We start from the raw sequence: 24,654 nt of genomic DNA, 5'->3' as shown, positions 1-24,654 counted from the left end.
TTGTTTGTTTACCCCACTCATGAATTCAGAAATCCTGGGCCTTTGAATTCCACCACTGCATTAAAGCTCACCGGTTGAGGAATATCTGTTTCCTTTATAGAAAAGGGCTTCACTTTCTGTTTTCTATTATGATGATGAGTCTTGTTTCCACTTCAGGCACCTGCAGATTCCTATTTCTAGCTTTTAAACTCCACTGTGCACTTTTTATTGTTTTATTTTTATCTAGCATTTCCACATATTTGAAAAAGGCAGCTTCCCCAGTCTACATTTTTGTCTAGAAGTCCCTAAAACATTCACTTTAGACTAAATACAACTGAAAAACAAAATTAAAGTTACTTAAATTTTTCACCTATATTATAAAATAATAAAGCTAAACTGATAAAGATATGGAAAGTAATTAAATGATATCGTAGCAGTCACTGATACATATAAAATATTCAAATACTGCCCTCTAAGTCCACCACTAATTTTACATTCAAAGAAAAGATAGGACCATAATCATGGAATAAGAATTCCATTTTTCTTGTTTCAGCTTTCCCTGAGTTGCAGCTGTTCTGGGGGTGAAAACGTTCCCTTCAAAATTGTTTAAAAAAAAAAATAAAAAGGCATCTAGTATCTAGTAAAGGATTAAATTATGGCAACAGAATTAAATGATCCTTAAGAGTCATTCAGTTAGGAAACTTACAATTCCATTATCCATGATTTCATCTTGGAACTTGAAATCCAAGACTCTATTCTGAGACCTACACTGACTTTTTGGTTGACCTTCATCATGTCTCACAGTATTTCTGTTTCTTTTTGAAAGTAATGTTAGGCTAGATGACAATGCAGATCTCCTATCCTTTCAAAACTTCTGATTCCAGGGGCGCCTGGGTGGCTCAGTGGGTTAAGCCGCTGCCTTCGGCTCAGGTCATGATCTCAGGGTCCTGGGATGGAGTCCCACATCAGGCTCTCTGCTCAGCAGGGAGCCTGCTTCCCTTCCTCTCTCTCTGCCTGCCTCTCCGTCTACTTGTGATTTCTGTCAAATAAATAAATAAAATCTTAAAAAAAAAAATTGTTTAAAACTTCTGATTCCAGAATAAGAGATTTAGAATAATTGCACTCCAAATTCTACTTTTCAATGAATGCAAAAATGATAGTTTAAATTATTAAAAAAATATGACATCCTTATTTCTGCCTTCCCCCCATGCAAAAAAGTGTAAACCATTACACATAAATACTAGGTTATTTCCTACTTAAAGACCATACAACTTAATTCCCTCACATTTCAAAAATGGTTCTAAGGGACGCCTGAGTGGTTCAGTCAGTTGAAGGTCTGCCTTCAGCTCAAGTCAGGATCCCAGGGTCCTAGGATCAGATGGAGTCCTCATCAGGTTCCTTTCTCAAAGGGGAGCCCACTTCTCCCTCTGCCTGCTGCTCTCCCTGTTGTGCGCTCAATCTGACCCCACCCAAAAAAAATAAAAGAAAAAAGAAAAGTGATTCTAAAAGAAGTGGAAAAGGCCTCACAGTAAATGGCATGTTTCTGAGATATTAACTGGACTTTCCTCCACTTGACTACTTAAACCATTCAAGACAGAATGCAGTCTATGAAAGGAGATTGTGAACTCTTTATCATACCAATGACTGACTTTCACTATAATATTTTCTGGCAGCTATTCCGTAACATTTTCCCACAAGAATATGACGGTTGAATTCCACGCCAAGAAATAAATATCAAAAACATGACAAATTTAACCAACAGCATGCAAAAGATGAAGACAAACATCCACAACCTTTTAAATAAACTCTCCCCAACAGCGTCCTTAAAACAATGTTCTTAAAAGCCCTTAAGGAAAGTTTATGGTCTATTTTATAGTTTTATAATAACTTTTATATTAACTTTACTAATTATAAAATCTAAAATAATAAAAATTAAAAAAAAATAGGTCAACTTCTACTTGGTTTGCTCTGGAGAACTATACTGTTCTAGGGGAAAGTATAATGAGATGACAGGTGAGCGAGTGCCTCAGACAAAGGAAGAGGGAAAGTATAGGCACTTTCATGTGTTTTATGTTTTCTAACCCAGCCACCAGAATAGGACAGGAAATAAAAGACTCAGGACAGAAGCTCAGTCCAGTAAATATAGCCTTTTGGGCTGGTGCTGCTAAATACTATATCTTTCAGGAATCTAACCATGCCAGGTAATTCAGAACACTATTCAAAGTAAATACAATGATCAATTTGGTTTAGCTATATTTGTGTATTACTTTCAAAATTCCACTAAAGTAAACCTATGGCACAAAACAGAATAATATTTAAATAGACCAACTGCCTGAAATATAAACAACCAATATCGACTAATACTAGCCAAGCCTAAGGCAAAACATATTAGGAGAAATTTAGCAAAATAAGTACTAGAAGACCTGAGTTCTTATTTTCACTATAAGTAAACTCTGGGTCTCCATCTTCTCATTTTAAAATGAAGTCCATTCCAGCTCTAAAATCCTATCACTCTTTATCTCCCCCAACTCTTCCCCCAATATAGACAGAGGGTGAAAAATATGTCCAATAAGCACTGGTCTAGAAGAACGGATTCCCCTCACAGCTCAAAAAATTCATATTTGATGCTAACTATTTAACTATGAATATTTCCGTTAGCTATCATACCCCAGTTCGCTCATGCAATTTTTAAAAAAAAGATTTTATTTATTTGACAGAGAGAGAGAGTGCTAATAGGCAGAGGGTGGGGCAGAAGAGAAGGGAGAAGCAGATTCCCCACTGAGTGCAGGGAACCCAGATGCCACCCAGATGCCAATGAGATGCGGGGCTTGATCCCAGGACCCTGGGATGATGACCTGAGTTGAGGTAGATGCTTAACTGACTGAACCACCCAAGTGCCCCACTCATGCAGTTTTAATGACTTAATTATTTCCTAAGCACCTTTATGCTAAGCAATAGAACTAAAGATAAGACACAATTCTAGCCTAAAGGAAATTTACTGTTTTAAGGGGTAAAAGACAAGTTAATTACTATATATAACAAAAAATGTTACAAAAATAAGGCAGCACTACCACAAAGATATCACCCAACTCAGACGCCTGTATATGGGGGTATGCTTGGGGAAGTTCCAGAAGAGGTAAGTCTAGAGGATGACCACCAGGCAGGTAGATAGAGACAGGGCTGCAGAGGGAGAAGGATACACATGCGCACATTCCCACACGAGAAAAGTAGGCCACTCTGAAAGGATAGCAAAACTTGAAAGCACAGTGGGTAGAAAATGAATCTAAAGAAAGTAGGAAAGGATCACATCATGAAGTGCCTTGAGATTGTGTTGTTCAATCTTAATGATGACAAAAAGCACTTTAAGACTTTCGGGGCGCCTTTGTGGCTCAGTTGGTTGAGCAACTGCCTTCGGCTCAAGTCATGATCCTGGAGTCCCAGAATCCAGTCCTGCAGCAGGCTCCCTGCTCAGTGGAGAGGCTGCTTCTCCCTCTGATGCTCCCCCTTCTCATGCCCTCTCTCTCATTCTCAAATTAATGAATAAAAACAAAAGACTCTTAAAAAGGCAGTGACATAATTTAAGTAGTCTTTAGAAAGGTGTTGCTGGTGAAACTTTGGAAGACAGACTAAAAAGAAATAGGATGAGAGACAAGTAGACCACTTAAAGTATAATCAGATTGTGAGGTAGGGAGAATTGTAAACAAGAGCAAAGAGGTTTAGAATGACACCCAAGTTTTTGGCTCCAGCAACAGGAAAGTTGATGAAAGTAATTTAAAATACAATAATTCGGGGCGCCTGGGTGGCTCAGTGGGTTAAAGCCTCTGCCTTTGGCTCAGGTCATGATCCCAGGGTCCTGGGATCGAGCCCCACACTGGGCTCTCTGCTCAGCAAGGAGCCTGCTTCCCTTCCTCTCTCTTTGCCTGCCTCTCTGCCTACTTGTGATCTCTGACTGTCAAATAAATAAATAAAATCTTAAAAAAAAAATACAACAATTTGAGGGGCACCTGGATGGCTCAGTTGGTTGGGCATCCTACTCTTGATTTGGGCTCATGTCATGATCTCAGGGTTGGGAGACTGAACCCCACATCCTGCATTGGGGCAGTGGGCAACATGCTCAGTGAGGAGTCTATCTGAGATTCTCTCCCTCTCCCCCTCCCGATACATGTGTGCATGTTCTCTTTCAAATAAATCTTTTTTTTTTTTAACGATTTTATTTATTTATTTGACAGAAAGAGAGACAGCAAGTGAGAGAACACAAGCAGGGGGAGTGGGAGAGAGAGAAACAAGTTTCCCACTGAGCAGGGAGCCCAATGCAGGGCAGGGCTCAATCCCAGGACCCTGAGCCACCCAGGCACCCTTCAAATAAGTAAATCTTTAAAAAAAGAAAATAATTTATGAGACTGACGTGCTGCCTACTGCGCTAAGGAGGCACCTAAAAGAAAATAATCTAAAAGAAGCAATTAGCATTTGTCTGTTGTATTTATCTCCAAACAGTAGCAACTAAATAACATCTAAAATTTTTAAAAAACAAAATTCTCATTACTTTATTAGACAATATTTACAAAAGAGATTAGTGGTAAAAAGATGTTTCTTGACACTGTTGAACACTGGACCATACAGGACCACATTCTAACGATGTATTTAGGCTTTTAAAGAAATACAGGCAGTTGTGTCTACAATGATCTATTTGTCCTGGGTATCTAATAAATCTATATGCACATTTATTTCCACAATTGTGAAGATGTATTATATAAAATACTTATCTGCAACTGAGAGAGGTGGCATAAATGACTTCTAAAGTTTGAAGATTCTAAAAACAAGCTGCTGATTTACTGACCTCTTTCTAGCCCGACAGGGTTCTAAATTGTGCGACTTCTATAGACCAGCAGAGGGCTGCAACAGCTCAGAGAAAATGGTTAGGCGTAGTTTTCCTTGCACCGCTGGCACTGAGAGCTGAAAAAATTACCAATGGCTAAAGTAGAAATCTAATAGAATCTATGTATTCGCTTCACTGTCAACAGATTCTAAAAGGGGTCAGGAGTAATTTCCCAAATCCTGAAAACTAGAAATACTCATTATTAAGCTTTTTGCCACCAGCTCCTTTCTCTTCTGTCAAAATGGTAAAGTGTCTGGAGGCCAAGTAAAATCTTACCACTATACAGTAACTAGGAGGAAAAAAGCCAATCAAAATGATTAGCAAATCATCACTTCCTTTTAGACCCACAACTCCACACAGCTCCTATCAGAGTAACCTTCCTAGAAACAGTTACATTGTTAGGTTATTCTTATACCTACTCTACCAATTCTGTTCTGCATATAGTACAGTGTTGAAATCTAACTTCCCCTTGCCTAGATTTTAAGGTAGATTTTTACCTCACGTATACATTATTTTCAACTCCCTTTCAGACCACTCCTACTATTATACAATATGCAATAAAGTTAGGATAAAAAGAGGTCACTGAAGTGAACTTTGAAAAAAGAAACAAAATTACATAGGTCTAGAGAAAGGGAAATGCCACAGCTGGGAAGTTTGTACAAAGGGAGATAGGAATTCCCCCCCACCAGGGAGTAAGGAAATGGATCTAGGAAAAGTACACCAGGGGCTTCCACTGAATTTGTAATGTTTATTCTTAAGTTGGTGATAGGTACCCAGGAAGTTCATTATGCTGCTTCCTGTACCTTTTATATTATTTGAAATACTTCAAAATAAAAAGGCTTTTGTATTTTTTTTTTTTTAAAGATCTTATTTATTTATTTGACAGACAGAGATCACAAGTAGGCAGAGAAGTGAGCAGAGAGATGGGGGAGGAAGCAGGATCCCTGCCGGGCAGAAATCCCAATGCTGGGCTCGATCCCAAAACTCTGGGATCATAACCTGAGCCAAAGGAAGAGGCTTTAACCCACTGAGCCACCCAGGCGCCCAAGGTTTTGGTATTTTAACTTTGCCCCCTTCTCCTGCCCCTCCAAAGACAAGCAGCTGAATCCGGTGCCATTCTAAATACTCCTTATAGTTTAATCCCAAGTAATGCCCTAACTCACTTTAACAGCTTTCTTTTAAAATGACAGGGCATATACTTTACCTTCAAATGGAAGGATTTTTAATTGTTTAGATAATCTGATATACTTTTAAGACTGGTACACAAAAATGTCAGAGATTTAGGATAAAGGTCATGGCATTAAAAAAAAAAAAAGGTTCCCAGAATCACTGCCTCTATAATTATAAATTTATGATCCTGAAACTCGTCTTTATCTATACCCAAACTCTTTATGCAGTTGAGAAACTGCTGAAATTAGTACCTGATGGGAGAGCAATACCAGTGGAAGTATTATTTCTAATCTACTACACTATTCTTACCCAGATCCAATTATAGCATTGGTTGTAACACTGCTTCACACTAGAGCCAAAATTTATAGCTTTCATATGACTCCACACCAGGGTTGAATTGTTTGGGCTTTATTTCAATACTTATATGCTAACCCACTTTTTCTGTAACCTGCATACTGACCAATAACCTACTTACTCTAGTATACACAAGAATTCACAGTAAGTGCATATTTCAGGGCATTTAAAACAAAACATGCTCTAAATAGGCTTAGGGAGGTATATGTACATATTACTGGTAGCTTTTTTTGGCCAGAGCAATTTAGAATTATAAACTGGTTCCTTACCAAAGTATACTGAAGAGAGTGTTAAGGAGAAATATGGTAATGGGGGAACCCGAACAAGTAAATTCAATATATTAAAATAACTGTAAGAAAGTAACAAGAGAAGGGTAGTATTGTGAAAACCCCAATCCCCATGGGATGTGATGAAATTCAGGTATACAACACTGAACAAGATAGATATGATCTAATGTCCTTGCAGGGTTTACACGTTCCTTTCTGCAACAACCAGAAAGTAATTTAGGTGTTTGAGAATAATACTGCCCTGGAGTGCCTAGGTGGCTCGGTCGATTAGGTGTCCAACTCTTGATTTCACCTCGGGTTATGATCTCAGGGTTGTAGGATCAAGTCCCACATCCGACTCTATGCTTAGTGCAGTTTCTGCTTGTCCTTCTTTCTCTGCTCTTCCCCCTCTCGTGCTGCCCAACCCCCTCAAATAAATAAGATGTTTAAAAAAAGAACACTGTCCTCCTATTTCACATGTCTATTTTTTGTTCATTGAGTATAAACACCTAAAACAGACAGAGACTATAATACTGTCTTTGCATATATTTTCCCAAACACCTGCCTCAACAATAAGATCAATGCTTTCATAGAAACATTTATTTAAAATTTGTTAATGATGAAATATTTAAAACCTTCTTTATTATATTCATAATATTTGTTCAATTTGATGATTCAGAAGTAAAAAGATAAAAATTCTAGTTACTTTCAAATTCAATAAACTATCACACTATCAGACTGGATCATTCAAGCCCTTTCACTCCATAATCCATAACACAAAATAACTACTTTTCCCTAAAAGGGTAAACATGTATCTATCATTTTATCCTTTTTTCCAACTTCTATGAAGGTGTAGTTTTGTGAGGAAAAAATACAGCCATAGATTTCAATGAAATCTCATGTCTAAAATGGGAATAAGATAAAGGTGCCCGGCTGTCTCAGTAGGTAGAGCATGTGACTCTTGATCTCGGGATCTTGAGTTCAAGCCCCATGTTGAACAGAGAGATTAAAAATTTAAAAAAATATATATGGGAATAAAGTAAACTTCACAAGATCACTGTAAAAGAAGTGAATGAAAAGTTATGTAGAGAGCCTATGACCAATCATAGAACACTTGTCATTATACCTGTACCAGTCAACAGGCACTTCATAATGAACATAACTTAAATATGAGATTCCAGTTTTCCCCTATGCTCAAAGGATTCTCACTGTTTTCTGCTACTACTTCTCTAACATCTGAGTTCACAAAAATTATAGGCAGGAGAAATTCTTGGACTGGGATGTGGAGACATAATAAAAGGACCTAAAGAGTTAGCATCTCAAGAAGGTAACTTTAGAGAGAGTCAGTTTCTTCTGGGTTTGCCAAAAAGCTGTAAAATACAAGTTCTGATTCAAACGATAAATTAGAAAAAATTATTGTAATATATAGGAGATTAACAATCTCTAATGTACGAAGACTATTGGGGGGGGGGCTGGAGAATTGTTAACCCTTTTATTACATAGTTTTTTATTTTAATAATAAGCATACATTACTTCTGTAATTTAAAAACACAATAAAAGTGTTTTTGAAATTGTTTAAATTTTTGATTGCCACTCCCAGAAGTTTCCAATAAGGAACTAAGGAGAGGAAAAATCACCAAAGGATATGAAGTGTCAATTCATAGAAAATGCAAATGACAATTTCCTGATATATTAGCTAATAATCCAAATTTCTGTAGCTAAAATCAATACTCAAAATGTAATTAAAGACAAAAACCTTGACATAGAAAATAAAAGCAGTATTACTTAAATCTAGTAAAACGATTTTAAGCTGTCAACCAACAACAGATAGGTATAGATTTTTTCCACTGCGTGTTTGCAAAAGCAAAGGAACACTAGTGTCTGAAGGGGAAGGAGGAGCCAGCAAGGAGGAAAAAGGACAAAAGAAAGGAAGAATGAGTAAGCCAATTTGCTGTCAAACATTCCTGTTTACTTTCAATGATACAAGGACAAACAGAAACTTACTCCAAAAGGTACTTTTTTGTCCTGTTCAATGCAACTTAAAGAGAACATTCACCTTTATTCTTGGGATGAACACTGGAAGACAGGAATAATTTCTGAAGGTCACATAACTACCACTGGATGATCCACCTCAACATAAATCTATGAAGAAAAATATCTCTTAAAGTAACAAATTTACATTTATATAGCACTTATAAACTTCAAGTTAGTTCATGAATACTAGTATCTAAAGCTGGAGATATTTCACTGATGCCTTTTTGAAGTATTTTTATAATTAGATATGTAAGGTATCTACTCTCATCGTGGATTAAAATAACATAAATGAAAGTATCTAACAGTACCTTAAGTACAGAAGCTCAATAAAATTAAACTTGATCACCAATTAGCTTTCATATACTTAAAATTAAACTCTGGTAAAAAGGACTTATTTTAACTTAGAGGTTGCAAGACTTTAGACTCCAGAACAACAGAATGTAACAAGGTTTTCTTCCACTTTATAATATTTTTGTGCAAATTAACGTAAGAAACATTCTGTAAAATTTTAATTTTCTCCTGTCTTTAACATCATTATCAATCACCACTAATTAGTACAGTGGTATAAAGAGTGTTTTTAGTATTTACGTCTACTCTGTTTAAGTTTCAGAAGAGGTATAACAAAACAGAAAGAAAACTGTGTACAACGTGCCTTTGGTAGAAAAGGATAAAAATATGCGTGTGTTTTTCTCTTCCTTTAGATTTGCAAACACTTCTCTTTCTCGAGTGAATTTCAAGAGTTCACCATTTTGCCAAGGAATTTTAACCTGGATCCTACCCATGGTTCAACACCATCAGGTTAGCTGATGTTTTGCTCAGAGTAGCTGTGAAATTCAAGGGATCTGATGTAAGAAGTACTTCATGAACTGGGGCTCCTCAGTAGCTCAGTCAGTTAAGCATCTTGATTTCAGCTCAGATCATGATCTCAGGGTCCTGGGATCCAGCCCCACACTGGGCTCCCCACTCAGCAGGGAGTCTGCTTGAGGATTTCCTTTCCCGCTCTCCATCTCCCCTCTTTCATGCTTGCGTATACTCTCTCAAATAAATAAATTTTTAAAAAAATTCTTCATGAACTACACAGCACCATAATTCTTATATAGTATTTATTACCTTATATCCTGAGTCAATACAGCTATTTCTAGGAAGTGAGAACCACACATGCATGGTTTTCATTCTCTATTACAAACAGGCGTCAGACAAAACTCTTATGTAGGAGGAAGAATAATCCGAGAAGCTATAAGATTCTCTCACATCTCTTTCAAGTAACAAAGTAGTTTTAAAAATATGGTATGTGGAAGTGCCTGGCTGGTTCCATAAGTAAAGCATGTGACTCAATCTTGGGGTTGTAAATTCAAGCTCCATATTGGGTATAGACAATATTTAATTCAGAAAAAATTTTAAAAATCTTTCAAAAAGTAGAGAAAATATGGTATTTATAACTAATATTAGAGATACTTCCTCCAGTTATGGCCTAAATACAAACCAAAAGCCATAAAAGTAAACTACTACATATTTTGAAACAATTTTAGTGCAATAAGCAAATATTAAGGGATCGGCCAAAGAGGAGACAATACTTAAGATGCCAAAGAAGTTACTCCATCTTATTACTTGCAGCTTCATGTTTACCTCTTCTACTTATCTCAATCTGGAAGCATTTCTGTATTTAAACTTAATTTTCTAAGAATCTCAGAGTTTGAATTTCTTAGAATTTTGGAGGGTCTCATTAATTAGAAAATCTAGTCCTGGATGCTATTTATCTAAACTGGACAAATTTACTATAAAAGTAAATTACTTATAGGGGAGCCTGGGTGGCTCAGTGGGTTAAAGCCTCTGCCTTCAGCTCACGTCATGATCCCAGGGTCGTGGGATCGAGCCCCGCATCAGGCTCTCTGCTCAGAAGTGAGTCTGCTTCCCCCCATCTCTCTCTCTCTGCCTACCTCTCTGCCTACTTGTGATCTCTGTCTGTCAAATAAATAAATAAAATCTTTAAAAAAAAGTACATTACTTATAAAATTCCTAAATGAGTTTGGTTAAGTGATCTTTTTTTCTCCAGTCACCAACATCAAAATGGAGTTTGTTAAAATCACTTCTTATAATGTTAACAACCGTAGTCCTTCTGTAGCTGATGAGATTAAGTCGCTTCTGACAACTAACATAAAAAAAAAAAAAAAACCCACAGTTATCTCAACATCTCAGAAAAGGCTTACTGCCTACCTTCCAAGATTTTTATAAGGTGTTTACTTTTCTTTTTGGTTTTTTGACCAACACAGCAGAAGGCAGAGCTGGCCCCTAGACATTTTCACAAAGTCTGAAATTAAAGAAACACTGCCTTAAAACTTTTCAAAATCAGCTAAACACTTAATTAGAGGCAGAGCACAGACAAATGGTTAAGAACAATAATGGGAATAATACAGTCTTGTCACTTTTTTTTAGGTCTGTGAATATCTACACATGGTATAACAGTTCAAAGCCTCATTTTCCTCAGCCATATGTTAGAATAATAGTATCTATTTAACAGGGTTATTCTGAAAATTATCTTAAATATTTTACTTTAAACTTTGAACACAGATACATTCATATTCCAAGTGCTCAATGAATGTTAATCATAATTTTTATTTTTTTAAAGATTTTATTTATTTATTTGACAGAAAGAGAAATCACAAGTAGGCAGAGGGGGGGGGGGGCTCCCTACTGAGCAGAGAGCCGGATGTGGGGCTGGATCCCAGGACCCTGAGATCATGACCCGAGCAGAAGGTAGAGGCTTAACCCACTGAGCCACCCAGGTGCCCCTAATCATAATTTTTAGCTTCAAGATTACAAATACTCTACATAAAACTACAATAAACAATTTACATATTTGTTTCCAGTATCAATTTAAAGCACCAGAAGAAAAGGTCTTTAAACATAACAGTGAAAGCCAACAAACAAAAACTGAACATTTCTATATATTTAGATGTACAAGATAACCTTAACACAAACTATTCAAAGCTGAGTTTATAAAGGAAATTATCTCCTGTTATTGCCATATGTGGAAACTAGCAACAGACAAATTAACATTGCAACTAAGATACTTTCACTATTACTTTTTAAAATCCACTGTTAAAGAAACAGATTATGCATGCATGAGTGTAAATGAGAATGTTTCTAAATGCTATATGGAGAAACTTCATATTCTTCAGAGGAAGTCAGGCTCTAACAACTGCAATATTTAAAATGTTCATAAGAGGCTTTACTAAGATTAGAACTAAGTGGGGATCAGAAATGTATCTACAGGGAGTTATAATCTGTAAAACAGCAGGTGTTGGAAACAATAAAGCTAAGGCTAAGCAAAAACCTAGGGATCTAGACACCTTGTAACACAGTAAAACTGTATTTATTTTTTAAATATTGCCACTTTTTATATGTATAAAAGCTTACGGTATACCTGGTGCTTTCCATATGTAATCGCACTTGTTCCATCCAACACCTCTGTAAACTATTTAGGAAAATTATTTTTTGTAGATTAAAAGAATTCTGAAAGTTAATGTGATTTGTCAAGAACCACAGGAAATAATAAATCAAGATTTTTTTTAATCAATTTAAACTGAGTCTTCTCACTTACATTTCAGTTTTTTTTTTCACTATTCCATAAAGCTACTTCTTAAAGAAAGAGGCATTAGCATTTTCACAGAAAGGAAATTTCTAGGCCCAAACCACAGACTTCTTAAATAGGCTGTACTAACTTGAGTAAGTCATGTCACCTTACTAGGACTTAATTTTCTCGTGGGGGAAACGGACTAGAAAATTTGAGGACCCTTCCAGTTCTCAGGAAAAATCACCATGACTGTACCTTTTATACAGCACAGGCATTTTAGAAATACATGTTAATGTCAATTCTAGCAACAAGTTCCAAATCACAAAGTAATGTGAACTCTTAAGAAACCTATTCTGATTATCAATTTTTTCATGCCTTTCTGATAAATACATATTCAGTATTATCAAGGTTTTATAAAGAAAGCTGCCTAAACCTCTTATGGACTATGATGGAAATAATCTCATAGATCATTCTCTTTTCAAGCTGTATTAATGCTTTTAAAACAGGAGAAGGAAGAAAATTTAACTACCAGTCAACTAATGCCAACAAACTGAATATTTTATTCTTCTTCTTACTCCTTAGAATTAAAACCTCTTTCCAACAAAGTTTTTTAATATTCACTGACGATCATTTTCTACAATCTACCTCAGAAGACTATAGCATTTTCCAACAACTTCCATAGGAAGGAAAAGGAATATATAAGCACCTTGACAGAAACATCTTCATTTTAAATTCATTCCATTGAGCAGGCACTTGTCTCCAAACAAAATTCAGTCTTTATTTTTCTTTTCTTCCTGATATTATATATCCAAGAACTAAAACCAGAGACTGAACAATATATTTTTCACCTACTAAGTTCTTCCCTCATCAGAATAACTTTAGTTCTCTCTATTCTTCCTCAAATATTCCTCGTGGAATACTCAACCCTAGATTTTCACTTTCGCAGGTCTGCTTGCTCATAAAACCGTACTAACAAGTATGAGATGAAGAAAATTAAAGGAATCCTGTTTTTTTATTACTTTCTTCCTTCCATGAATACCACTTAACATTCAGATTTTAGTTCATTTTAACACCTTGCCTGCCTCTAAAATAGAACACATGCCCTGAATAGTTAAGCTTAACTTTAGTCAAACCGACTGCAGACCTTCCTTTAAAAGAAATTTAGTTAGTACTTGGTGTCAACTATAAAAAATCTCTAAGTAGTAAAACCTTTCTCTGCTTGCCTCTCTTGAGGAAACATTTTGAGTCCTTAAATATTTTTTGCGTTTAGCCCAAATTAAAGACTTTTCCCAACAAGATTAGTTAATATAATGACTTGATCTTATACAGTCAACACTATCTCATTTTGTTTTTAAGCCACTTGGCACCAATAGAGCATATGTTCTGCCAGTTCTGAGCTAATCTCCAGGAAAGCCTTTGTATAATGACTGAAGAAACTAAAACACATCAGTGCCCGAGATTTTTAACAGCCTACTTGAGCATATGTTTTTAATAAAGTCAATTTATTTTTAAAAAGCTATTTTACCAGTTCGCCCTCCTTCATAATTTACGCAAACCGTTTTAAAATGAAAAAAGGAGTGCATGACTTAGAACATAGGTTCATTTCAACTTCAGGATTACAGACAATTCCAAGGCTTTACACATCACTGAATCTGCTACCCCTTTCAACCGTGTTCGCAGTTTAGCCGCGGGTGTCCGGTGGAAATTACAATATCAACGACTACACTGCTTCAAATGTTGCCTACGGTTTCAACTGGTGCAACAGTGTTAACTTCCCATCCCAAACTGTTTCTGTTATTATAAAAACAGCTGTCAGCTGGGCTTCGGTAACCTCTTTGTACAACCGTTTATTCAACGCTTTGGGATCCTCGAGGATGCGTCACACCATATTACCCCTCAAAATGAGATCTAAGAACCTGACGTGCTTCAAGGGTCTACGAACACCATTCGAGTGAGCACTTGCAGAAACCATGAAGAGAACCGATTACCCAATGCGGCAAAGACAGATTACACTGACATTTAAGACAGAGCTGCAGCGTGCCGCTCTCCTTTCCCCCGAGACTATTAAAGCGGCGACTTCCCTTCTCCCTTTCAACCTCCTCTCCCCCTGACCCCGGTACCTCCGATGCTCCCTCCGGCTGGCCACCGCCGTCTCCCGCGGGCGCGCCCGCACTCCAGCTCCCGGCGGGCAGGCGGGCGCGCGCGGCAAGCTGGGCGCGCCTCCACCACCCCCCCTGCCCTGCCCCGCCCCGCTCCGCCCCGCCGGGTCCAGCCGCGGCACGCCGGCGGCGCCCTCTCGGGCCTCGCACACTCGCACGCACACGCTCCTCCCGGCCCCGCCATGTTCCGGGAGGCGGCGGCAGCCCGGCCCCGGGAGCGGCGGCGGGGGGTGCCCCGCCGAGTCCCCCCACACCACCCCCGCCCTGCTGGCAGCTCCCGGCCGCGCCGCGGCTCCTCGGGACTCCTGGAGGGGCGGCGGCGGGCAGGGCGGACCCGCTCCGGGGCCACTAACGGCCTGTCACTGTCAGGCCAGCGGCACCGAGGGCCGCGCCTGGCCAGGCCGGTCGGCACGAGACACGGTGGGCAGGGCGCGTCCCCTACCTTGCTCTGGGGAGGGGGGACGGGAGCAGCGCAGAACTGAGGGGTCTCCTCCCAAGCACCAGGGACGGGGCTCGAAACCGCGCCCCTCCTTCCTCCTCGCCTGTCGCCACGCCCCCCTCACCCTCACGGACCCGAGGCACGATCGGCGCAGGAGGGTTTACCCCCTGAATGAGTGCCTCGGTGTTGCCGTCGCTGTCGTTGTCTTCGTCGCCGCTGCAACCGCCACGAACGCCGCGGAGGCCGGGCTTGAAAACATCTCCGGTCTCCGTCCGTCTCTCACCACAGCCTCCTCGCTCCCAGGACAGCGCCGCCCAGCGATTGGCTGCGACGCAAGCACGTGACTCAGCGGGCACGGGACGGGCGGCGTGACCGCCCCGCCCCCAGCGCCCGCCCGCCCCTTCCGCCGGCCCCTCCCCGCTACCGAGCCGCTCTTTCAGTTCTGTGGAGAAGCTTCCCGAGCCGCGGGGCGGAGGAGTCGGAAGGTACCAAGTGAGAGGCGGCGGGGGTGCAGGCCGGAACTCCTCTTTCGTTGCTTGCTCTCTCCCCTCCACCCAGGTGTCGCCGTCTCCCTCAGCCGTCACCGGCCTGAAAACAGAAGGGGAATTGAGATGCTCAAGAAAGCAGCGCTGGCTCGGCTGACGCTGCGGGGCCGGAGGGCTCTGCAGTCTCTATTTGTGGCGACCATGGCCGTGGATGTGACTGGAAACTTCTGGAAATGGCGACGGCGGCGAAGAGGCTGAACACAGGGTATTCTACATATTATTTTCGTAGGGCGGGTGGGCGAATTTGTGGGGACGAGCCCGGGAAAATAGGTCTAAAGACAGAGGCAGGGTATCTGTCCCCTGAATTCGCAGCTGCGAACCGCTGGCCCGGCCTGTACCGAGACGCGGGGCGCGTCGCGGCCTCCAGGTCCGCGCGGTAGTGCGCTTGCGCCCTGGCGGTACAGTGCCTGCACTGGATCCCCGGGGACCCGGACCTGCCGGGAGCTCGGCGGCGCCCGGACGCGCTGGCCCTCACCGGTGCCAGGTGGGGCCCCAGTGTGAGTTCGAAAGTACATTAACGTGCACCTGGCGCGGGGACATCGTCGCGAGCCCCCCAATACTCTCTCCCATTCACACCTTCGAGTGACCTTTTGAGAGAAATGTTTCTCTACACCCTAGGTAGTATTTCAGAGGAACTACTCAAGTATTGGAGAAGAGCACGTGAGGAAATTTTATGGTCTCGGCGTGCCAGCAGCGGGTACTCTTATTTCTGGACGCTTTTTATTTACATCGGGGTTAGCTGGCGACAGTTTGTACGTTCCTTTACTTAACCACCGAAGGGATTACGTAATCTGAGGGAAACCATCTTATTCTGGCTTGACTTCTGAATGCTTTTTGTTTACATCGAGTTAATCTGCCAGTTTCTTCATGCCTTTATCTAACCACCAAAGGGGATACAAAATTGGACGGAAACCACTTCCCTCATCATTGATGGTCTCCCAACTATAGCACCTATTTATGACTTAATGGAGTAACAGATTTGTCTACGGTGATGTGACACTTTAGACTTGACACGAAGTTAAATCCCAACAAATTACATGAAACATAAACTTGCATTAAAGATCACTAATTTTTCCCTTCCTAGTTTCTTCCACCGGTAAATCATTAGGTTCACTATGAAGAGTAAGAGAACCCACTACGCTGAAGGTTAAATAATGTTACATTTATTTTTACGATTTTATCTGCTCGTGAGCAAGAGCCAGAGCACGAGTAGGGGGAGAGGTAATGGGAAAGGAAGAAGCAGGCTTCCCGCTGAGCAGGAAGTCCCAACCAGGACCTGAGCCAGATGCTTAACCCACTGAGCCACCCAGGTGCCCCTACAGTTACATTTAGTACGGATATTTATGGCATGAAATACAAAGAAACCCACTAAAATTTAACCAACGCCCTTCAAATCACTGAGTTCTCATTTAACTCATGATCATTAGTATCAATGGCAATTATAGGACTGCCTCACTTCAAATTTAAAATGTAGGTAATCTTGAATTTGCTTAAGTAAATTAGCCATAATGGCAACGACTATATGTACAACCTTATTACTTAAAATCACTTAATATGTGAGAGATTTTTTTTTAAGATTTATTTGACAGGCAGAGATCACAAGTAGGCAGAGAGGCAGCCAGAGGCTGGGGGGGGGGGGGGGGTGGGGAGAAAGCAGGCTCCCCGTTGAGCTCGATTCCAGGTCGCTGGGATCATGACCAGAACCGAAGGCAGAGGCTTTAACCCACTGAGCCACCCAAGTGCCCCTATGTGAGATCCTTAAGGCAGCTGTGCTACAGGGCACTGTACTGACTTCACTCAATGGGACAACTAGTTGCAAAAAAAAAAAAAAAAATTAATGAAGTTTGTATTAAGATTATATGGGTAAATCATAAGCCAGCCACCATTTATTATTCAAAAGGTCCGCATGGTACTTAGGAAGGCAAGAGGATCTAATTTTCCTTTTCAATGTGAAACTAGAAATATAAATCAAATAATTATTATAGCTATTACAGATAGATGTCTCAGTCTGAAAAAAAGTTTGTATCCACAAGCTAGCTGGTTAGTAAGCTGCCAAGACTTTTTAATTGTATATCCCTGTCTCTTGTTGGCTCAAGTCTTAACCAAGTGGGTAAAGTACCAGTTTTTAGAATAGTACTAAAAGATCAAGTTCCCCAAGCATTAAACCTCAGTCTTAGACAAAGTTAAGCAGACACTTAAAACATGTATACAGCTGACTCTTGAACATGGGTTTTGAACTGCGTGAGTCTACTCATACATGAACTTTTTTTAAGTGCGGGAATGTAGATGTACATTTTCTTTTCTGTAACTTTATTGTAAGAATACAGTATATAAATAATACATGTAACATAGAAAACATGCTAATCAACTTTATGTTACCAGTTAACAGTAGGCTATTACGTTTTGAAGGGAGTTAACAGGAGGATTTTCAATTCAGAGGTGAGTTGATGCCCCTAACTGCATCGCCCCCCAACGCTGGGCATTCTTTAAGTCAACTATATTTGATACCTGAATTAGAAAGCATTCTGCAAAAGTTACTTTCTTACCAGCTTACTTAGTTCTTTAGCCTTTATAATCAATTGCTACATTAAGTCCAGTTAAGTCAGATCATTTAAAAAATCCTGCTATATTTCAGGAAGGTGACTGTAATAAATGAAAAATACAATCTCAGATCATAGCTTGTTATATGACTTAGTCTATACATATGTAATGCCTCTGCAGCAAATACGGTTATAACTATTACTATGTGTTGTAGGATTTTCTGGAGCAGTGGCCCCATCCAATTACAGCAAGTAACTGAGCAATCAGTAGTTTTCAGTAGTTGCTACCAAAAAAACAAAACAAAACAAAAAACCTGGAATTAGATTGCCAGTAGAGAGAATAAATTATTTATTATTAAACAGTAGTAAGATTTCCTCCTTGAATACCCCCTTTTTAAAAAACAGCACAGAATGAGGAACTGAGAAGAGGAAATTAGGTACACACAAATGATGTCTACCTCTTCCTACATGTTTTGAGAAATAGGCAAGGATATAGCTGCCATCTCCGAAAATGGGCAAAGAAATATTAATCCGTGTTTTCATATACATTTTAAAACCATTCTGGGTTACCTGCCAGGTGTTTCTATAGCTAATTAGATAACTATCATTATTGACAGCATTTTTAAGAAAATTAGGCAAAAAAATTAAGACTCAAAATTCTAATATACACTGCTGTAATACAATATAAGTGATCATCTAAAAACTAAAGAATATATTTTGATAATGGTATAACAGTATGCCTACAGTTATAATAATCTAAAATTAACTTTGTTTCTAAAATATTACATAAAAATTGATAATCAGTGCATATCCTTAATACATGTCTTTGGTTTTTTCACCCAGTATTTGAAGCTTCCCACCTCTAATTTTTCTTCTTGTTTAAAAAAAAAAAAAATTACATCAAAGCTTACTTTTTTAGTAAAAGTATAAAAAGCTTACTTTTTAAAATAAAAGTCAACAGGTTAGGAGGGCCCTAGCATAGAAGAAAGGCATTTTCATTGTGTTACCTTTCTATGCCACTTAAGAAATTAACTGTTATTATTTACCCTCCCAGGTAAAAAACAAAACCACTAATTTTTAAAGAGACTCTTAAAAATAATCATGTTTTTAAGCATCACAATTACTACGTGACTGGTCAGTCTGCCAGAAGAACAAGGCCAAACAATTATTTTTGAGAAATCCTGAAATAACTGGTTTTAGATTTATCCCTGAATTAAAGCTATTAATTTTTTTCTAACTTGCAATACTAATGCACCATAGCTAGTTTCTTGAATGTATATGATACACAGGTTTTATCCATTGTTCTGAGTTGAAATACGTATTCAGCTGAAGAGTATTTTGTTCACTGACTGCTCTTTCTGACTCAGATTGTACTTCTAGTCTCTCCACCCAGTTTCTATATACTTGCTATATACAAAAACAAAGTGCCTCTCTTTCATAAAAATGATAGAACACTACTTCTAGAGGTAACTGCTTTATCCTTAGACCTCTACCTGAGGTATGACTTACTAGTTGGAAATAGAGTAACAATTATGTGCTGTAAATCTGAAAATGTTTAAAGGGAGGGAAGTACTAATGTAAACAAGGTGTGTAGAAGGATCATGTTAAGACTTGGGTTTAGTTAAAGCAAAATATATGTGAAATTTGACATAGTTTTTACTTCACAATAATCTAATGTTACTGATTAAAGTGACCTGGCAGTTGAAAATGATGATACTGAGTGATTGTTAACTACATTATGAAATAGTGTCTTCACAGTTAGCCAGAGATAGCAAAAAACTAAAATGGTACTCTGAAGTTTCAACATGACACTTATAGCATAAGTATATACAATGAAATGAACAATAAAAAAAGTTTATGTAGATAGGAGATTCCTTTTTATTTCTCCAGTGACAATATTTACAGCTGAATATAAATTAAAGTCCTGCTTGTACACCAAAGCCAGGTCCTTTGGGTGGTTCAGTCAAAGAGGTAAGACCTCCAGCTGGCTCACAAGAGAAGCGTCCACTCCTGAAAAGAGCAAGTAACATTAAACTATGAATGAATCTTTATAAACCTTTATTTAAAATGTTACTTCACCACAGCCCAGTAACTATTTTTCATCCAAAAGTTGCATGGATTATTTAATTCAAGCATTTCAACTGCTGCAAGATTTTCAGAAGTTAAATATGAAAATGGACATACCAAAACTCACCATAAATATGAAAAATAAAAAAGTAACACTACTACTTCCCATTTACTGAGCAGAGTACATATATTAGCTCATTTAAATAATGCCATGAGACAAGTAATACTGGCCTTACTTTACAGATCAGAAATGAAGGCTTACGGGTTTCACCACCTGTCCAAGGGTCAGAGCTAAGAACTATAAGAAACTAACGCAGACCCAGAGGGCATTTTTAAAAATCCTGTGCCTGGGTGGCTCAGCTGGCTAAGCATGTGACTCTTCTTTTCGGCTCAGGTCACGATCTCAGGGCTGTGGGATGGAGCCCTACATTGGGCTCAGCGCAAAGTCTGCTTGAGATTCTTTCCTCCCTCTAAGATCTTTTAAAAAAAATAATGTTTTAATAAAAGCATTACATTTATTCTTTTTATATTTGAATTTTACTCAGATTGAGATCCATTATCATAGTGAACAGAAGAGAATACAAACATTAGATTTGGAAATAAAAGAGGTATTACAGGAAATGGGAATTTGGAGATTTAGAAGGGTGTTTCCTTAGAGGCACTGGAAACAAAGTATATACTGATATTCATATTTTTAAAAGCAATATTAGTAGTATTAACTTTTCCAAAACAGGTTCCAGATCAGAATGGCTACCCACAGCCACAAAGAAAACAGGAACAGGTCCTTAGGTAGGAATCTATGAAGAGAGGCAAGCACAGAGGTAGAACAACCTGTCTTTTGTTCACCCCCACACATACTTTCCCAAGGAATCACTCACCTCTTCCTCTGTCTGACCTCTGTTGCTAGAGCCCAGCTCAGCACCTACTACTATTTTCACCCCTCCTAATTTCCTGGCTTTGTTAATTTACCTGCTCCTATCACAGATTTCAGCTGAAGAATTGTTCAATTTACATCTTTTTACTCCTTGCTTTGTCCTTCACATTCTGTCATCAATCTTGAAAGTTTTTTTTAGAGCTCCAGGAAATCATTTTTTATTCAGGAAACAAGATAATTCTTTAAGATCTTTCAAGCTATTACATTCCACAATGGAAGTAACTAAGTGTGTATTGTAATGAAGAGTGCCTACCAAGTCAGAAATTAATATATTTGTATTGAAAACCAGATCAAAAAACAACTACGAGCTATCTGTCTGAATCTAAAATTAATGTAGGTAAGTGGCAAAATGGTATCGAAGCTTAGTAAAAATAAATAAAAAATAACCAGTATTTGGCTTTGTTAATTGTTTTATGTTAACTAATAATACATGTAATACCTACTGCTCTTTGCTAATGAAATTATTTTGGAGGACCTTTCTTTCCCTTTCCTAGGTTTCCTCTATGGTTTAAGCTCACCTACCTTCTTTACCAACACGAAGAACTTACTTTTAGGAAGATTATAAAAACGGGTTCTGAGAACAATAAGTGGGAGAATTAATCATGCACGCTGCCTGAACTCTTCAAGGAATTGTGGATTTTTGTATAAAAGTAATTTCAAGAGTGATCTGGTCCATTTTTGTAAAGTTTGTTACATGTAATTATAGTCCCATGACCTACTTTGCCCCCGGGGGGGGGGTGTTAATGGCCTCTTGTGTCTGCTTCCCACCCTACACAAAATGCACATTAAAATGCTACCAAGGGTGTGAAGTCCACAGACTGTGTTTCATCTATTAATCATATAGCCTTCCCTCATTTTATCTGTAAATACGCATCAGACACCAGAGGCAGGGATCTAGCCCTTCCATTCACAATTTACATTAGGGTTTTCACTTCATTAAAAAAAAAAAAAAAAAAAAAATGATTCGCCTCAAGTGTTATGTTTAAAATGCCATCTATTAATTACCTTGTTTTTGTTACAACTCAGAAGGTAAATCTGTTTTTTTTTAGCCATTCCAACACTATTTGTACATTCATTTTAACTCACCTGCATTCTAGAAAACTTGGCCTTCTGTACACTGTTTATGGCTTAGAAATACTTTTTAAAGAAAAGCTAGTCATGAAAGTTCAGTGCTTACTCTTTTAATATTGCTGAGATATATACACACCACTGCCCTCTACTTTTAGTATAAAAAAAAGTGACTTTATAGTCTAGACTTATCCATCAGCAACGACCTCTATTTTCTTTACATCTCATAATATCTGTACATCACAGAATTCTGCAAAAAGGTATCTTTATAAAACTAAATATGAAGAATTTGAATTGGATTTAAAATTAGTTTTTGTTAACCATACTAAAAAACAACTTCTACCTCCTAATTAGCAATTTCAAAGCAGGCTAAAAGAAGTTATTTTTGGTACTAAAAAAAAATGAAAATAAACAATCTCAGCACAAATATTTAATATCAAAATAAAGCAATGCCTTACCATCAGTTTAGTATTTCCTTTCTACCTGTCATTTACCAAAAACATAAAAAAGCAGTTCGGAACCACATAGAAACATGTCTCTCTTACTGATTTTGGTCAGGACAGGATCATGCTACTCAGAAATCAGGTACTGCTGAACCAGTTTAATATCTCTGGTTACTCAAAGACAATGAGTGACTTGTACATATGTGGGCAGAGTGCCCACTTTATTATCCCAGATCCCCCATCTCTTTTTTAAATAAGAGGTGATACATAGGAAATAAAAAATAGGTTCAGAAATCAGTAATTCTGAAGTTTTTGGCTCAAATCTAGAACACTCAAAAAAATCCCAGTGAAGAACTATGTATAATTACTGATAAGCAACATCTCTATTATTAGATATGAAAAATGCTTAACTATAGCACTTAGTTAACTGTTTAATTAATGTTAAAATACAATAATGTTAGAGTATCCTATGTTAAGAACAACAACAAACTAATTTCATCCCCAGTAATCTCATCCAGCCTAATGGCTTTAAATACCATCTGGAACAATCAATGAATCCCCAATTCCTATTTCCAGTCCTAATCTAGTTCCTAAATTCCAGGTTCAAATATATCTTTCAGTATTCCACCATGGATGTCTAGGAGGTATCTCAACTTTAACCTGTCCCAAACAAAGCGACTTTTCTTTCCCAAACCAAATCTCCTTTTTAGTTAAAGGAACCACTGAGGTGCTCAGACCAAAAAGCTAAAAATCACTCATAATTCCTCTACCCCACAACATCACTAAATTTTGAACTGTTCTCTACACAGTGACTAGCACAATAATTTTAACAAGATTACACATCATTTCCTCCTGAAAACACTCCTACAACAAACAACTTGTATTATATTTAAGCATTCAACTCAACTTACATATCTGGGCCCCTAACTATCTCTTGAAAGAGTACACAAAACTGCTATTTATTACAAAGAGCAGGAAAACATATTTAAAACAGGAATAAAGGGCACACCATAGTTCTTTTAATACATTAAAATACTATATGGCCATTAAAACTACAATTATACTGAGATAAGGAAAACTGTATGGCATAAGCAGGAAAAAAAAACAGGGCTTACAATTACATAAACACTTGCTAGTATTAGAAAAAAATTCTGAGCAATATAAGCACTTAGATATAGAACAGGGGTTAGCAGCAAAAGTTCAGGTTCATAATTGAAAGCAATGTAATTATGACACAACTGCAGAATGGGAACAACCGGGGTGAACAGTGCAGGAAGCTAAAAAAGATCTAGACATTCTAACTGACTGTAAGTGCAATTACTGGTGAAATGTACCTGAAGTAAAGTTGATGTAATTTGGCTGCATTATTATAAGCAAAATGTCTACAACAAAGAAGAGAGTCCCACAATGCTCTGCACTACTCAGTACATATCTCAAATACCCTGATTAATGTTAGTACCATGTTAAAGTCATTAGCCAACCAGAAAAGCTATCCAAGAGGAAAACCAAAACCAGGTCAGAAAAAACAACACAAGAGTAGACATTAATTTTGAGGAAATGATTTGGGGAAAAGAAGACACCTATTTTAAGTAACTGAAGAGCTATCATTTAGAAGAGGTATAGAGGTTATCTTGTGTCAGTTCAAAGGGCAGAACTGGACATGTAAGTGGAAATTAGAGTGAAACAAAGTATGAATAATCAAAGTATGAACGTTTAAACAATGGAGTCAATCAAAGTATGAACGTTTAAACAATGGAACAGATTTTATTTGTAGTAAATTCCCTTTTCTATAAATATTCAAGTAGATGCCAGATGATTATATGATAGGATTTTAGAGGGGAAAAAAATTAGTTGTTTTAGATGACAGGTTGGTTTCAATACTATCCAAAGCTCCTGACACCTCCTAAGAACTTAGGAAATAATCTTTTTTTTTTTTTTTTAGGGGAGAGAGAGGGTAATGGGTAGGGCCTGAGTGAGGGAAAGAGAGAATCCTAACTCCGCACTGGGATGGAGGGCTCGATCTCACAATCCTGAGATCATGACCTGAGCTGAAATCAATGCTTAATTTACTGAGCCTGGATCCAGGTACCCCTTAAAGGATAAAATTTTTTATTTTAAAAAAATTAAGATTTTATTTATTTATCTGACAGCACAAGCAGGGGGAGCTGCAGTCAGAGGGAGAGGGAAAAGCAGGTTCCCCACTGAG

The 24,654-nt window shown here is 38.3% G+C and overlaps 2 protein-coding genes and 1 long non-coding RNA gene across 20 annotated transcripts in view; 1 reads left to right on the top strand and 2 right to left on the bottom strand.

Annotated features, from left to right (window-relative positions):
* The window catches only part of ANKRD12 (ankyrin repeat domain 12), a 123,019-nt gene extending 107,911 nt beyond the window's left edge, over positions 1-15,108 (bottom strand). For 4 of the 17 annotated variants that reach the window (XM_082697328.1, XM_082697330.1, XM_082697325.1 and 1 more), the window contains exon 1: positions 14,986-15,108. The gene's annotated coding sequence lies outside the window, so the exon portion shown is untranslated. Of the gene's footprint in view, positions 1-8,649; positions 8,717-14,373; positions 14,484-14,854 lie in introns of those variants that run through there. The other 13 variants (XM_082697326.1, XM_082697321.1, XM_082697324.1 and 10 more) reach the window with 9 other exon arrangements.
* LOC309847328 lies at positions 11,332-18,567 on the top strand. Its single transcript, XR_014302401.1, has 2 exons — positions 11,332-11,433; positions 17,106-18,567. It is a non-coding gene; the product is annotated as an uncharacterized lncRNA (long non-coding RNA).
* A 1,223-nt stretch (positions 18,568-19,790) lies between these two features.
* NDUFV2 (NADH:ubiquinone oxidoreductase core subunit V2) overlaps positions 19,791-24,654 on the bottom strand; it is a 34,881-nt gene continuing 30,017 nt past the window's right edge. For both annotated transcript variants that reach the window (XM_082697355.1, XM_082697356.1), the window contains one exon: positions 19,791-19,946. In XM_082697355.1, coding sequence (XP_082553481.1) covers positions 19,853-19,946 — 94 coding nt within the window. In that variant the 3' untranslated portion in view covers positions 19,791-19,852. The remainder of the gene's footprint in view (positions 19,947-24,654) is intronic.

Source organism: Mustela nivalis (genome assembly GCF_964662115.1).
Source record: "Mustela nivalis genome assembly, chromosome: 14".
Classification (NCBI taxonomy): domain Eukaryota; kingdom Metazoa; phylum Chordata; class Mammalia; order Carnivora; family Mustelidae; genus Mustela; species Mustela nivalis.
The sequence above is the reverse complement of the archived record's forward strand: the minus strand, read 5'-3'. Positions and strand labels throughout refer to the sequence as shown.